General features: G+C 45.9%; 1 protein-coding gene across 1 annotated transcript in view; it reads left to right on the forward strand.

The window, feature by feature from the left end:
• AHI1 (Abelson helper integration site 1) overlaps positions 1–17277 on the forward strand; it is a 683164-nt gene that overhangs the window by 76952 nt on the left and 588935 nt on the right. Inside the window, 1 exon segment of the mRNA XM_030195101.1 lies at positions 6110–6302. Within this exon segment, the coding sequence (XP_030050961.1) occupies positions 6110–6302 (193 nt within the window).

Below are 17277 nucleotides of genomic sequence, written 5' to 3' on the forward strand. Positions count from 1 at the left end.
TCCCTCTCTCCCTGAGGCCTGCCCTCCCAATCCATGCCCATCCATGCTCCTCTGTCACCTGTCCCCTCCATTCATCCCTATTCAGCAATTCCCCTCTCTCCCTGAGCCCTGCCCTGCAATCCATATCCATCCATGCCCATCTGTCCCCTCCATTCATCCCTATCCAGCAATTCCCCTCTCTCCCTGAGCCCTGCCCCCTCCATTCATCCCTTTCCAGCAATTTCCCTCTCTCCCTGAGGCCTGCCCTCCCAATCCATGCCCATCCATGCTCCTCTGTCCCCTGCCCCCTCCATTCTTCCTTTTCCAGCAATTCCCCTCTCTTCCTTCCATGACCCCCCCTCGCATTCATGCTCCTCTCTCTCCCATGTCCCAGCCTGGCCCGCCCTCTTCTTCCCCCCCCCCCTTCGCATCCATGCCCCCCCCCTTCGCATCCATGCTGTCGTTTCTCCCCTGCCCTCCTGCTCCCATTGTTCAACTTTACTGCCCACCCTCTTCTCTCCCCCCCAACATCCCTTTTCTTTTGTTTTTCTTTTTAAATTTACCTCCGTGGTGGCGGTTCCGGCAGCGCAGTGTCAGGGAAGGAGGCGGCGCTCCCGACGTCTAGCCTTCCCTTCGCTTTGTTCCGCCTTCTTCTGACGTCATCCTTGACGTCAGAAGAAGGCGGAACACAACGAAGGGAAGGCTAGAGACGTCGGGAGCGCCGCCTCCTTCCCTGACGCTGCGCTGCCGGAACCGCCACCACGGAGGTAAATCTAATATACTAAAACGCATCGTGCGTGGGTGCGATCAGTTTGTTTGTTTTTATTTCCGCCCTCGCGATCCGTTTTTTTTTTTCCCGCCCTCGACGTCATGACGTTTGATGCGAGGGCGGGGCAGAGACGGCTGGGTGGCTTCACACCATGAATCCACGAACCCTTCAGGAAGTGTTTGAGTGACTTCAGAACGTTGTCTTCAGAACGTTCACGGTGCGTTTTATTATATTAGATTTTTGTAAACTGTTTTAAAACATAATCTATAAAGCGGTATATCAAATTCAATAAATCAAATCAATTAACAGTGTGTCAGAATTTTGCAGTCACTGTGAATGCTCAAAGTGTCAACCCTCCAGCTCTAACACAGGCCGTCAGTCACTTTGGGAAGTTCTTAAAAGCCTTGTTGTTCGGTCCCTGTGGCAGGCTGTCCCAGATCATATACAGTGCTTCCTTGAGTTCAGTGATTATTTGCGGCTTTGGGTGGAGCTTGTGGTAGGCCTTCAACATTGCTCCTCTGACAAAAGTCTACGTTACTGTGACATCATTAACAGTAAACTGGTATCTCTTTTTTCAAATAATGGTAGTTTTGCAGTGCAAATATTTTGAATGTGTGAAAATTGCTGGGTGGTCATGCAAAAAAGTCTGTAACTTTTTGCCATTTTTAAAGATAATCTCATTCCACTCGGCACATAAATGTAGATAGTAACAACAAATAAAGCTGCAAATTTTCATGTCGAAATTCCAAGCAGTTGTTAACAAAACGCAAAAAGCTCTAGGGGGTTACTTTTTTTGCCTCACCCCAGTGGTATGCTGGTAAATTTTTAACAGGCTCTCTCCCTGGTCCACCTCTGAGCCCCCCCACCCCTCCCCAAATTACAGAGCTGGCTATACCCGTGGAGAGAGCCTAGGGGAGCAATGCATTACTCTCTCCAAGAAAAATAATGTTTTAAATCCTCCCAGGTTTCAATCTAATTCATGTTTAATGTGGGATAAAATGCCATAAATAAGTAAATAAATAGATAGAAACTCTGAACGTTGAGCATCTGATTCTCATAACATGATATCTGTTTTAGAAGTCCTTTACCAGGAGAAAAAAAAATCTCTGCACCAATATAACAGAGTTAGGGTGTCTCTATAACCAGCCCCTCCAAATGACACACTGGTTATGATATGTAATAAATTTACTACTCTGTCTATGAAAAGTTATTCCCTTATTATACTTCCTCTGTGTGTACATCCGTATGCACAAGTCGGCATGTTTCTCCCTACGGTCCCCACCCTACCTACTTCAGGTCTCCTCCCCGCTCCCCCGGTCTCCCGAGCCACAGGGTCCCAGCACATACCTAAAGGCAGCCACCCTGGTAGTCTAGTGGATTCTTCGGGGCAGGAAAAATTCCCAGTCTTTCCTGGCCGCTGCCAGTTCTGACCCTCCGCTGCCACATTGTCTTTAAAATGGCTGCCGAGACTTACAAGGGCGGCCTTGCGAGACTCCAAGGGGTGAGAGAGGGAGGGAGGCCCACTAACTATTTGGAAATGACCCTGTGTGAGGGCTTCTAGAATGGAAGGAGCAGTGGCAGTAACGGTGGTGGTAGCCATGCAGATTGCAGGGCAAGCACCATGGTGCAGTTCTAGCAGAGCCTTCATGGAGGATGGACCAATGATTTTGCCTGCTAACCATGTAAGCCAAAGTTATCTCCTCCTGCATAGTTTAGTGCAATATTTGAACCGCACGTACTCTGTATACTATGAAGCATACACAGTTCAAACTTCTCATTGAACCACGTGGGAGGAAGAGGCATCAGCACTGTTAGAAAACAGGGGAGAAAATAGCTTGCCTGAAATTGAGATGACAAAGGGGTAGTACGTCAATTTTTGGGGGTGGCACTTGCCATCCCAGGTTACTCAGTAGTGATGCCTATGATGTCCACAAAGCTATGTGAGCAAACAGCCTTACTGGGCTTTGTATCTTTTTTGCACAACTTTTGCCTGAAATCTGTACCTGACCTTACTTTTTTTTCTGCTTTTTTTATTTTCTTTTCCAAATCACCCATCCATCTATTTTAATTTAAAATCAAAACAAAACACATTACCAGCTTATACTGTACATTTTTAATTGTAATTTTCTTTTTGATGCTTGGGTTCCAGCAGTTTCTTCATGGCTTCTGTTTAGAACCTCAGAGTCTGGGAGATCTAGAAAAGCTATTAAATAGATAAACAAACAAACAACCATGTTTCTGCTGAGACCATGGTAACATTAGCTGTTAATTCATAACGTTTTGGGAGGTTCTCCCTGTTTTATTTTTATTTATTTATTAGGATTTATTTATTGCCTTTTTGAAGGAATTCACACATGGTGGTGTACAGCAACCCTTCTCTACTCATCACAGGTAATAAATATTATTATTATTATTATTTGTTGCATTTGTATCCCACCTTATCCCACCTCTTTGCAGGCTCAAAGTGGCTTACAATACATCATGAGTAGTGGAAGAATGTTAGTAATATAAACATTTAGTATTGCATGATCTTGGTCAGCATGATGATAATACAAAGTAGTAGTATACAAGCAGATTTTAGGAAACAGTTCTGAGATTAAATAGGCGAGTTGTGCATATTCACTTGGGTTGATCTTTTTGGTATGCTCTTTCAAAGAGATGGGTCTTCAGTAGTTTGCGGAAGTTCGTTATTTCGTATATCGATTTCAAGTTGCGCGGCAGTGCGTTCCATAACTGTGTGCTCAAGTAGGTGAAGTTTGACGCATACATTAGTTTGTATTTCATTCCTTTGCAACTTGGGAAGTGTAGATCAAGGAATGTGCGGGATGATCTTTTGGCATTCCTAGGTGGTAGGTCTATTAGGTCAGACATGTAAGAAGTAAAAACAAACAAAAGAGAGGAAAGTAAGGTGATACTTTTTATTGGACTAACCTAATGCATTTTTTGCCAAGCTTTTGAAGGCACAGCCGTGACCTTCAGGTCTGTTATGACCAAAGGATTATGAAATCAAAATATATATAATGAAACATTAGTCTTGAGGGAAAGATAGGATTGAGGGTGAAGATGGGCATGGAGAAGAGTGACAGAAACAGGGAGAGGTAGATAGGAAAATAAGGTGGTACTTTTTTTTTTTTTTTTTTTTGAAAAATGTTTTTATTTAGTCACATCGTTCCTAATAACATACACATAATCAGCTAACTGCTGTGCAACGGATACAAATAGAGTGAACTGCAATATAACCAATTGAAAACATAAAGAATTTTCTCCCCTCCCTCCCCCCCTCCTTCTCTTTAAGGCTGAATACTCTGAGCAGTAGTAGCAGTGGTCCATAAACGTTCTAAGTGTGTCCACTCCACCGCACCAGGGTCAAATCTACCCCTCCTTCTGTCAGTCAGTTGCTCAAGTCCCACTATATTTCGGAGCCTCGTTTTCCACTCCGCGATCGTAGGGCCCACTCTCTGTTTCCAGTGGGCTGCTATTTCCAGCTTTGCGGCTGTCAAACATAGTCTTTTCAGCCGCTTCTGCCATTTCTTGCCCCTTTTATTTCCCCACCCCAACAAACACCACTTCGGTTCTGCAGGAAACTGTGTATCCAAAATAGAGGTCAAGCATATAATTATTTCTTCCCAAAAAGAGCGTACAAGAGTACAAGACCACCACACATGTAAAAAACTACCTAGGTCTGCTTCACATCGCCAACAACGGTCTGAAGCAGTAGCATACATTCGTTTTAACCTATCCGGTGTGTAGTACCATCTGCTTAAAACTTTGTAGGCATTTTCCTTTATTAATACACACAGATGCCTTTTTCACCTCTAGGCATACCCTTTCCCATTCCTTCACACTCATTTCACAATTCAAATCACGCTCCCATGCTTTCATATAAGGCAATTTAATCAAAGTGCTTCCCCTAATATAATTATATAGTCTGGAAATGCCTCTCCTCCCCCCCTCCAGTGTAACCCAAATGTTTTCTAAGGGCTCCTGTTCCCTTGGGTCGGCTTGTAGCCACCCCTGTTTGCTCATATAGTGCTTGACCTGCAAATATGCATAATAATCAGACTCCCGCAGGGCAAACTTCCTCTTTAGTGTCTCAAATGTTCTTAGTGTACCATCTGACAACAAGTCACGGAATCTCCGCAGGCCCTTTCTATACCATTCATGAAATGTACCCCCCGCTTCTCCAGCTGGGAACTCGACCTCATGAATAATATGAGCCATCGTTGAGGTTTTAACTCCCTTCTTAAATTTGCGTTTCAGCACATCCCATGTATGTAACAAATGCCCTATAAAAGGATTTTCAGTTCCCCTACGGGAGGCGCACATCCTCTCAGATCCCCACAATCCCCTTTCAAAATTACACCTAGGCTCCAAATGTTGCTCTAAAGGTACTTTTTTTTTTTAACCTTTCTTTTGTTTTATTTCTATTTATCTTTAAAGTTGACTAACATGGCAACTTCACTCCTATTCCTCATTGTGACAGTCCTAGGCAAACATCACAAGACCAAGCTCCTTCAAATTCCTCTCTTGCATGAACCAAGTTTGACCACTTCATACATGTATACATACATTTGTTTATGTATTGAAAACATTTATAATCCGCTCAATCTACAATTCTTGGCGGAGCACAACCCCCCCCCCCCCATAAAAATATAATAACACATAAGACTTATCAGAATATTAAAACAACTCAAATTATAAACCAGAAATCTAACATCACAATATAAAAATATTAAGTAACAGAATAGTACAAATATAGTATAATTCTACTGCTCTGTACAAATGAGTCAGCAAAGTTTTGCTTCTCATTTACCAGTTAGCAGGCTGATGCGTGTCTTCGGTCCAAGGTGAATTCCGGTGTGAATCCAGCTCCTGTTTTATAATTATGATACTTGATTGATTCTTCACCCCTTCCCTTTGTATCAGTGCAGTTGAGAGTTGTTTATCATCATGTGCAACACTATTGAGGTCATCTCTTTGCAGACCTGGGTGTCTTACCTCATTCATTCTTGTTTATACTGACTAGATTCTCACACTGCTGGTCAGTAACTTTCCATTGTAAAAAATGTACATACACTTCCCCACACAGACACACAATTGTGCTACTGTTGAGAGATGGTTAGATGTCTGCCCCCTTCCAGGAGCTCTGAATATTGCTTTACAGATTTGCTACCCCCAGCAGACCCAGGAGTCAGAGTTCTGCTCTTGGAATCAAACCCAAGTCCCTCTGCATGACAGTGTATAACAGTGGAACAGAACTACCAAACTAACTCCAGTGTTTTTCCTTTTCAGATTAACCATATCTTAAATTTTCCTTCATTATAAATGATATTGTAAACATTTCCAATATCTTTCTTGTAGCAATCGAGCAGTTTCATCTTTTTATGAGCAAGAAAAAGTGGAGCACATTCTACCTATTATGACACAACCTTTTGATTTCAAACTGTTTAAATCAACACTTCCAGAATGGGAGGAGCAAATCTTGTTTAATGAACGGTTTGGTTACTTCCTTCAAGAAACTGAAGAAAGCCCCCGGGTAATCCTGTTTTTTGAGGTACTGTATAAACATTTCATAGGTTCTTACATGACATTAATATTGATGATAGCAGAACTGCTGATTGCTGACATAAGGCTGAGAGGGCACCTTTATTGGTAGCTATGTGCACTAGCTATTCTGTAAAGTTGTTAATAGTAAGTGGTCAATGCAAATAATTTTTTTACTGGCAAAAAGTATCAATCACCAATATAAAAAATCCCCTCCAGTTTAAAATAGCTTATCACTAGTTAAACAAGACATTTTTATATGTATGGAATTTCAGAAGGTGAATAATTTGAGTTAAACTTTCACTCCAATATGAACACCTATATACATCATCGGTCTTTTTATGATACCAATTCCAGTTCACAAGCAATGCTAGTCATACAAATATAAAATTTAATTTTATAAATACTTGAAAGATAGACTTGATGATGGAAATCAAATCTTTATTGCAAGAAACGACTCAACACAGCAGCTGTGTTTCGGCGCCCACGCACCTTCCTCAGGAGTCTACAAAATATACATTTGTCAAAACATGCAAAAAATGTATGATAAAATAACAATACCCAAAGTTGACAAAAGAAATATATAAAACATATAAACTTAATAATATAAAAATCAATTACATATATATATAAAAGAGATGCCACATATAAACAATCAGTAAATCCGTATATATGACATATATATAAATTATTGTGGCATAAAAAACAATTATATAAAATACAAACATCTAAAACATACATATATATAGATACAAAAAAAGTATGCATGAAACAAGTATTATATTTTAAAACAAATTAAATGAAACAATAGGAACACATTTCAAACTGATTTAGATTTAGAAACACCAAAGATGAATGGAGCAGTTTTAGTGGGTGCAGTGCACTTCAGACAGGAGGACCCAGGCCCACCCCCCCCTACTTATTACACTTGTGGTGGTAAATGTGAGCCCTCCAAAACCCACCAGAAACCCACTGTACTCACATCTAGGTGCCCCCCTTCACCAGTAAGGGCTATGATAGTGTACAGTGGTGGGTTTTGGGGGGGGGGGGGGGTTGGGGAACTCAGCACACATGGTAAGGGAGCTATGCACCTGGGAGCAATTTCTGAAGTCCACTGCAGTGCCCCCTAGGGTGCCTGGTTGGTGTCCTGGCATGTGAGGGGGACCAGTGCACTACGAATGCTGGCTCCTCCCACAACCAAAGGGCTTGGATTTGGTCATTTCTGAGATGGGCGTCCTCAGTTTCCATTATCGCCGAAAATCAGAAACGACCAAGTTTAAGGTCAACCTAAATTTTGCGATTTGGGCGTTCCCGACCTTATTATCAAAACGAAATATGGACGTGCATCTTGCGTTGATAATACGGGTTTCCCTGCCCCTTCACAGGGGACGTCCTGCGAGGACGTCCTCAGAAAAACTTGGCCATCCCTTTCGATTATGCCCTTCCACGGTGCGCTGAAAAATGGGCTGTGCTAGTGTAGGCATGTGTTTTGGGCGTGCGCAGATCCATTTTTCAGCGTGCTTGTAAAAAAGGCCTTCTAAACATTTTTACCAAAAATAGTTGTGTGGCAAAATAAAAATGGGCACGTGTCCATTTTGGGTCTGAGACCTTACCGCCAGCCATTGACATAGCGGTAAGGTCTCGTGTGTTAACCGTGTGGTAATTGTCTACGTGTGTAGAATGACGATTACTGCCCAGTTTCTGCCGCGCATAGAATGGGTGGTAACTCCAAATTGACGCACATTGGGTGCATGTAGGTGTCTATGCGGCTTAGTAAAAGGGCCCCTTAGTTTCTATAAGTCAGCTGATTAATGTGTATAAAATAACATCAGATGCCGCCACCATCTTTAAACAACATGTAAGGCAAATGCGTTGAGATGTGCCGTGAAGCATTGATATATTGTAAGTGAATTCTAATTTTTGAAAGCTTTTTTTGAAAATTTGACCTTCAGAATGAGAATGAACTCCTTCCCCAGTGCAGTTTATAGCAAAACACAGCGCTATGTCGGGAGCTAGTTTTCTGTGGTTTTGAGAAGAAAAAATTACTTTGGAAGAGACGAGTGTCTTAAAGTTCTATCTGAGAATGAAGATATAAAAGCCTATTTTTCTAGTATTTATAAAGCCAGTCTTTTATTTGCATGATCAGCATTGCTTGTGAACTGGAATTGATATTAAAAAAAAAAAAAAAAAAGGACCGATGACAAATCTAGGTGTCGATACTGGAGGTTAAACTCAAAATTATTCACCTTCTGAAGGTCTATACATAAAAAATTTCTTGTTTAACTTGTGATGAGCTATTTTCAGCTGGAGAAGGATTTGTTGATATTCTTTAAGGTTGTGCATAAGTGCCTCGGTGTGCTCCTGCAAAGGGTGTGTCATGATCAACATGTTCATCTTATAGAATACTATATCAGATGTGTGTGTTGAGTAGAACATGTAGATGTCCTGATGCAGGTTTGCACTAGTATTCTCTATCGAAATTGGGGCATTCTGATTCTGTTGTAGAATTGGCGCTCCTGCGCTTTATTGGGGTGCCCAGAAGGAGGTGTTCTTTTAATGAATTGCCCCCTAAATCTTCAGCATATATGTTTTAATCCTTAGTAAAGGGTTTGTATTAAAGCTAGAAAGGGTTCTCACCCAGTGGTGTAAGATGATTTGCCAATCATTCTGAATACCCTTTAGCTGTGTTTCCTCTGTAGCTGCCCCCGTAAGAGATTATTTTCTGTGCCAAGGACACGAAGATAATGTATAATAATATAGTGATGACATAGATGATAGAGTTGAGAGCCAAGCTAGCTCATCTAGTTAGATATTTTGCATATTTTTTTTGCAATACTGTGGCATGCATGAGGCTTAATGACTGAAAAAATTACCAGTCTATGTTATTTAAAAATTTTATAATGCTTTGTAATGTCTTTTGTTTTAATTGTGTATGTAAAGTTGTAACCCGTTTGGATTTCCTTGATAACGTGTAATATAAACGTTATAAAGTGCCAAAAAAAAAATCAAAAGTATACACTAATACTATCTGAATTATGCAAGCATAGTTACTTATATTTTTACACAATATAATAAATAGAATAGTATTTAGACATTGTTAGAAATATATGCAATTAGTTTAGCACGTTGTAACAATGAAGAATGCATAGGGTTTATTATAAGGGATAATAAGATGGTTGGAAAGGACTGCTAAAAGAGTTTGGCAGGGATGTGATCCTGCTGGTTTTTTTCCTTTGACTCCCCATCCCTATTTTATAATGCATAGGACAGTCACAGTGAGGATCACTTAGATTGCTACTGCAGTTCATTCACTTCTCACCAGCATGCAGAGCAATAGGAAAAAAAAACCTATGGGGCCCATTTGCCATACTATAGTAAAAAGTGGCCTTAGCGTGTGCTTACGCAAGTCATTTCTGCATGCTAAGGCCGTTTTTCTGCATGGGTAACATGACTGCTTTTTCTATTTTTTGCACCAATGTCCATGCGCTAAGTTTCCCATTAGCACATGAGCACTTTTAAAATAATAAATGTTATTTTTTAGTGCACGGGTAGGTGTGCACGCACATGCAAAAATAACCGCAGGATGCCTGAGTGTGCCCAACAGTAAGCATTTTTTTTGTTGCAGTAATCATTCATTAGTGTTTATCACAGCTTAGTAAAAAGGCCCTATATAAATTGTATTGCAGATAACTATTATAGGATGAAATCGAAAACACTGAAGAAAGCTAGTTAGAATACAAAAATCTCTCTATACCAAAACGGTTGTGCTAAACAGCTTATCAGATTCTTAAAGTCTAATGTTTGTTTAGTAATTTTGAGTTACCCAACAGTAGATCAAGTGATGTTACCAAAGCAGTGATAAATTGAGCTGTAGGCAGGAGCCATTCAGCCTGGTATAATAACAGGACAGATTAAACACACAGTAGAACTATGTAAAGAAAAAGGTGTTAGGTCAGGTTGAAAACTGGCTCATCAAACATATAACGGTGAGTGACCGAACTCACTCGCAAATGCGCAGTAAAGACCCTCCCTGTCCCGCCCCCGCATCAATATGTGATGACTGGGGCGGGACAGAGAGGGTCTCTACTGCGCAAGGGGAGGGACGAAACCGCCGTTGCTACCGCTCCCCCCCCCCCAACGTCGCTGCCACCACTCCCCCCACCCGGAGTCGCCGCCGCCACCCACCCTCCACCCGGGCCGGGCTCTCGCTCCGCTATAGAAACAGCGCGGGAACGCAGCTCACAGCTCAGCTGAGCTGCCGTCGGTCTTCCTTCCCTGCCTGTGTCAGGGCGGGACACAGGCAGAGAAGAAGGACGGCAGCTCATCTGAGCTGTGTGCTGCGTTCCCGCGCTGTTTCAATAGCGAAGCGAGGGCCCGGCCCGGGTGGAGGGGTGGCGGCAACTCCGTGATGGGGGCATAGAGGTGACCTCGGAGGGGCAGCGGCGAGCTCGGCGGGGGGGGGGGGGGCCTTTCAACCCCCCGGTCCTATACTAGCCCGTTTTTTACGGGCTCAATGGCTAGTAAAACATATAAACGGCAAGTGACCGACTCACCTGCAAACGCGCAGTACAGTCAGAAAGCTGAGAGTGTAGAAGTCCAAGCCCCGCCTCCACCAGCAGTACAGCCCAATAGGGAGGAGGGCTTGTACATGGGCGTGGAAATCGGAGGAGGAGGGAGCAGGGAGGGAAGGAGGGGGCGGAACTGAGGGAAACAGACGCTGGGGGGAGGGCAGGGGAGAGAGCAGGGTTGGTGGACCGGGGGGGTGGGGGGAGGCCATAGGAAAACAAAAAACTAGCCCGTTCTTACGGGCTTAACGGCTAGTATCCTATATTGAGAGCAGTGTAAAATGAACTGGCTTTTTTACTTCCATATCTACAGTCTCCATCTTAATGCCTGACACAAAGAGCATATGCACAGGGGTAAAAACTTCAACACCCCTAAGCCAGGAAACTTTCAGCAGCAGAGGGAGCAGCTCCACCTCCTTCTGGGAACCCTAAGATTCCAGAACATAGTGTGGAACAGCTCCCTTTTGCTGTTTCCTGGCTGTTACACCCTGGATCTAGAGGAAAAAATCTGCTGCAGAGCATGAATGGAACTGGAATGAGCCTTAGAAGGCAAGCTGTAAACATTTGCTTTAAACTGGTTCTTGCCAGTCTAAAGCAAGCATTATTTAGCTAGTAATGCACAAAGGCTGCCTGCTTGTGCTTCCTACCTCTTACTTCCAGGCGCCCTCCCCCATCGTCTCCCTAGGTGAGCCCCCCCCCCCCCCCCCCCCCCCCGGAATCTTTTTAAAAACTTTCCCTGGTGGTCCAGTGAATCCCTACTCCCCCCTGGGTGAAACCCCCCCTGAATATTTTTTAAAACATTTCCCTTGTGGTCTAGACCTTCCCCACACATACCCCCTCCCTGTACCTCTACAAGGTGATGGCAGAAGCAACGCCTCCTGCCTCGGGCCTGCCTGGAATAAAATGGTAGCGCCCAGGCCCTGCCCAGTGCATTCTGGAATGCACTGGGCGGAGTTACACACCATATAAGGTGCAACATTGTGTTCTGGGCGGGCCTGAGGAAGGAGATGTTGCTCCTGCCTCCTCCTGACTGTTGGGGTGGTGGAGTGTTGCAAATAGCCCCCAGATAACTTTGAGAACTTATACAAAAATAGGACTCATAAACTCAGATTGATGAATCAAAGCTTAATTAAGCAATTTATTGTTCAAAAATCAAAATTTATCTTTGCAAAGAGGTGTGTGTTCCAGCAGCTCTGAACTGGGAGCTTGCTCACATACACACACACAGATTTCTGTAAGATTCCACACAGACTTTATAGTTACATTTAAGTGTCTGCCCCTAAGTTTTTCACATTGGCTGAGGGTCGCCTGCCTGCTAGGGTTCTGTGTAACAGCAGCTCTGCACTTTTCATTCTCTTCCCCCCTCCCTCTCTATAGTCTCTTTGTTCATACTTCCCTGTTATCTCACAGATGTGACCTTGGCTGGTAACCTTGTCTACCTTTCTTCTCTCTCTTCCTGTCTCAGCATTTTTATCACTTTACACACATTATTTTAATAAACTAACAGAGTTTCTTTTGTTCATGATTTTAAAAAGCTATAATATGGTGGTTTCTGTTAGGAAGGGCCTACAGAAGTATACTTCCATCCCTAAAGAGTTCCTTTCTACCAGGGCATGCTATTTTTGCAATTATGTTAAGTGAACAAGCAATATATTTACATATTTCTCACAGGGGTGGGGAAGAGAGGAGATCAGACCTGCCAAAAGGGCCCAATTTTTGAGGGAGATTTTAGGACATGCCTTGAACCTCACCAGGGTTGCCAGGTGGAAAATTTTTTTCCCACCCAATCCAGCCTAAAAACAGCCCAAAACCCGCCCAAACTCAAACCCCGCCCCTGACACCCCCACCCCCGTGTCATCACCCCGCCCCCGTCGTCATCAACCCCGCCCCCGCCGTCACCGGCCCCGCCTCTCTCGTCATCGGCCCCGCCTCCCCCGTCACTGGCCCCGCCTCTCTCGTCATCGGCCCCGCCTCCCCCGTCATCGGCCCCGCCCAAAACGTCACTAACCCCGCCCCCGCGGCCGAAAAACCCGCCGGAAAACCTCCCAAAATAAAAAAAAAAAGCCCAAAAAAACGCAACCCGCCGCGGGCAAAAATTTCCCGCCGCGGGTCGCGGAAAACCGCCCAATTGGGCGGTAAAACCGCCCACCTGGCAACACTGAACCTCACCCACCCACTCTGTTTCCTGGCTCCACCCCCTGGCACACCTCAATTGTACAACTTTCATTTCCTTCAATCCTTGACAGTACCAACAAGGAACCTCCCCCTCTGTCAGCAGCAGGAGACGCTAACTATTGTTGCAAGGGGACCAGTATAGCTGTGAGATTTTGCAACTTTTGTCATGAGACTGGTCCCACGGATTGAGGCTCATTTTCAAAGCACATAGACTTACAAAGTTATATAGGCTACTATCCGCCTTATTTTCGAAAGTGATGGGCGCCCATATTTCGACCCAAATTGGGAGATGGGCTCCCATCTCGCAAAGGCGCCCAAATCGGTATAATCGAAAGCCGATTTTGGGCGTCTTCAACTGCAATCTGTCGCGGAAACGGCCAAAGTGGATGGGGGCGTGTCGGAGGTGTGGTGAAGGTGGGACTGGGGCGTGTTTATCGGCCGAGGAGAGATCGGCGCCTTCGGCCGATAATCGAAAAAAGAAAGGCGTTTTTAGCGCGAATTTGGGTCACTTTTTTTGGACACTTTTTTTTCACGAACAAGTCCCAAAAAAGTGCCCTAAATGACCAGATGACCACCGGAGGGAATCGGGGATGACCACCCCTGACTCCCCCGGTGGTCACTAACCCCCTCCCACAAAAAAAAAAAAAAGAACTTTAACAACTTTTTTTTCCAGCCTGTATGCCAGCCTCAAATGCCATACCCAGCTCCATCACAGCAGTATGCAGGTCCCTGGAGTAGTTGTTAGTGGGTGCAGTGGATTTCACCCAGGTGGACCCAGGCCCATTCCCCCTACCTGTTACACTTGTGTTGGTAAATGGGAGTGCTCCAAACTGCCCCCAAAACCCACTGTACCCATATGTAGGTGCCCCCCTTCAGCCATAAGGGCTATGGTAATGGTGTAGAGTTGTGGGCAGTGGGTTTTGGGGGGGATTTGGGGGGCTCAGCACCCAAGGGATGGGAGCTATGGACTTTGGAGGTATTTTACTTTTTTTTTAATTGTTACAAGTGCCCCCTAGGGTGCCCGGTTGGTGTCCTGGCATGTGAGGGGGACCAGTGCACTACGAATCCTGGCCCCTCCCACGACCAAATGCCTTGGATTTGTTCGTTTTTGAGCAGGGCGCCTTTGGTTTCCATTATTGCTGAAAAACGAAACCGCCCAGCTCAAATCCGATGCATTTGCCCGGCACAAACCATATTATCGAAAAAAAGATGTACGCCCATTTTTTTCTTAAATACGGTCTGTCCCGTCCCTTCACATACCCGTTCTTGGACATAGACGCCCATGGAGATGGGCGTTAGATTATGCCCCTCTATGTAACTTTGTAAATCTGTGCTTTGGAAATGAGCACCTTAGTCTTATTAATATGTGTCTCCTGCTGTCAATGGAGAGGGGAAGCGGAGTCTCCAAGCATGACCCATCCTAAACCTGGAGATTTACCATTGCTATGCTGGAAATTTAAGACCAATGAGTGAGGCTTTGCAAGCCCCAGTCATTTCTAACCCCAGCTGACATAGTCTAATCAATAAATAGAAATTAAAATTCTTTTTTCTACCTTTGATGTCTGGTGATTTTATTTTTCTAATTGTGTATTCCATATCATCAAGCTGATCAATCCATAGACTGGTGGGTTGTGTCCATCTACCAGCAGGTGGAGATAGAGAGCAAACTTTTGCCTCCCTATATGTGGTCATGTGCTGCCGGAAACTCCTCAGTATGTTCTCTATCTCAGCAGGTGGTGGTCACACACAGCAGCAGCTCTGGCTAGGCCTCCAAGCCTAATCCTTAGGTTTTGTTGAGGCCTGGGGTTGAGGGCTCTTTTGAGCAAGTGCAAACCTGGTGGTGCCAGGTCCCTCCTTTTCTCCCCCCTCCCGCTGGCTCCGTTTAAAAAAAAAAAAAAAGAAAAAAAAAAAATTTTAAACGTCTTTAAAGGCGTTTATTTTGACGTTTATTTAAACGTTCATTGCAGCTACTCACTGGGACACCAGTTCGTTACAGCTCGGAGCGGCAAGCAGGTAATTTTACCTTTTTATAGCGGGCAGGGGGTTCCCCGATTCTTCTCCTCGTGGCATATGGCGTCGGAGGGCGAGGGCGCAAAGGGTCGCTCCCCGGATCGCTGGAGCGCTTCTAGAGGGGATGCGGGGGTTTTACAGCCTGATTCGCCCTTGATGGGTGACAGTTTAGTGACCGATGAATGTCCCGGTCCTTCCTCCGGCGTGGCGGTTTTTCCCGCCATAAACGCCCATCCCCCGCTCCTCGCCTCCGCCATCTTGGCCGGCCACGCGGCTCGGACGGCTTCTTCGGGGGCCGCCCTTGAGGTTGGAGACATTAATGCCATGAACGCCCTTAATTTGGGCGACGGCACAAAACCGGCTAATGTTAAGAGCCGTTCTTCCCGCGCGGCTCCTTCGCGGAGTTTCGCGCCGGACGCCATTTTGGATGCGCAGCATGTCTCTCCCCCGCTATTTCGAGCGCCGGTTGAGAGTGCGTCTAGGGCTGTTGCCCAGGCTGCGGAAGTGCACAGTCTGGGGGGTTTCTCCCCCGAGTTTGTTTTGCTGCTGCATCAGGCCTTCCTCATGCACAACGCTGCCCCTGCTCCCTCGTCTGGTAAAGAGGTTGAGGTTCCCAGAGGCAAACGCCCTCGGGTTGATTCCCAGGCCTTGGAGGAATTTGTCTCCTCCGATGTAGATGAGGGCAGCGTGTCTGAGGTCTCCCAACGGTCCTTTGCGGATTCCTTGGAGGAGACGGATCCCCGCTCGGTTGGAGCGGATGACCCCTCTGCAGCGCGGCTTTTTAGCCCAGAGGATTTGCCCAACCTGTTGTTACAGGCCATGGACACTTTGAAGATTTCCTCTCCGGAGGACGTCTCTCCCTCAGCCCCTGTTGGCTCTGCCATTATGCTGGGGACGAAGCGCCCACCTAGAACCTTCCACGTGCATGATGCCATGCACACCTTAATTTCGGCTCAATGGGATGCCCCAGAAGCGAGCCTTAAAGTGGCTAGGGCTATGTCCCGCCTCTATCCTTTGGCTGTGAGTGAGCGTGAGGCCTATCTGTGGCCTACCGTGGATTCTTTAATCACTGCGGTGACTAAGAAAACGGCGTTGCCGGTGGAAGGTGGCACGGCCCTAAAGGACGCCCAAGACAGAAGATTGGAGGCGGCCTTAAGGTCGTCCTTTGAGGCGGCTGCTTTAAGTTTGCAGACCTCAGTTTGCGGCTCCTATGTGGCCAGGGCGTGCCTGACTATGGTGCAGCGGGCTTCCCCCTCGGATCTTTCCTTGAGGGCTGATTGGCCGGCCCTGGAATCGGGCTTAGCCTATTTGGCAGACTTGCTGTATGATGTCTTGAGAGCCTCAGCTAAAGGCATGGCTCAGACAGTCTCTGCGCGGCGGTGGCTTTGGCTGAAACATTGGTCTGCTGACCACGCCTCTAAATCCCGCCTGGCTAGATTGCCTTTTAAAGGCAAGCTGCTCTTTGGGGTCGAGCTGGACAAAATCGTGACCGATCTCGGCACGTCTAAGGGCAAGAAGTTACCAGAGGTCAGGGCTCGGGCTAGTGCTCGTCCCGGTACCTCCAGAGGACGGTTTCAGGAAGCCCGTCGGTACCGCCCGGGCAGGTCGGGTTCTTCTGCCCCCTCTTCCGTTAAGAGGAATTTCTCCCCCAAGCAGCATTCCTTTCGCAGAGACCGCCGTCCCGGAGGTGCTCCCTCCGGTCCTCCCCCAGGGTCTCGTACCCAATGACGGGGTCTTGGTCCACGCCCCAGTGCAGATTGGAGGACGGCTGTCCTCGTTTCTGGGCGAGTGGACCACAATAACTTCAGACGCTTGGGTGCTGGAAGTCATCAGAGACGGCTACAAGCTAGAGTTCTGCCGACCCTTAAGAGACGGGTTTGTACTCTCTCCCTGCAAGTCTCCGGTCAAAGCTGTGGCAGTGCAGCAGACTTTGGACAATCTGATCCGCCTGGGTGCGGTCGTTCCGGTGCCAGAAAGTCAGCTTGGCAAGGGGCGTTACTCCATTTACTTTGTGGTACCAAAGAAAGGAGGTTCTGTCCGGCCTATCCTCGACCTCAAAGGGGTCAATCAGGCCTTGAAAGTGCGGCACTTTCGCATGGAGACTCTCCGCTCTGTTATAGCGGCAGTGAAGGCAGGGGAGTACCTGGCATCCTTGGACATCAAGGAAGCATACTTGCATATTCCCATCTGGCCTCCTCATCAACGCTTTCTGCGTTTTGCAGTCCTGGGCCGACA

Source organism: Microcaecilia unicolor, chromosome 3, assembly GCF_901765095.1.
Source record: "Microcaecilia unicolor chromosome 3, aMicUni1.1, whole genome shotgun sequence".
In the NCBI taxonomy this organism is placed as follows: Eukaryota; Metazoa; Chordata; class Amphibia; order Gymnophiona; family Siphonopidae; genus Microcaecilia; species Microcaecilia unicolor.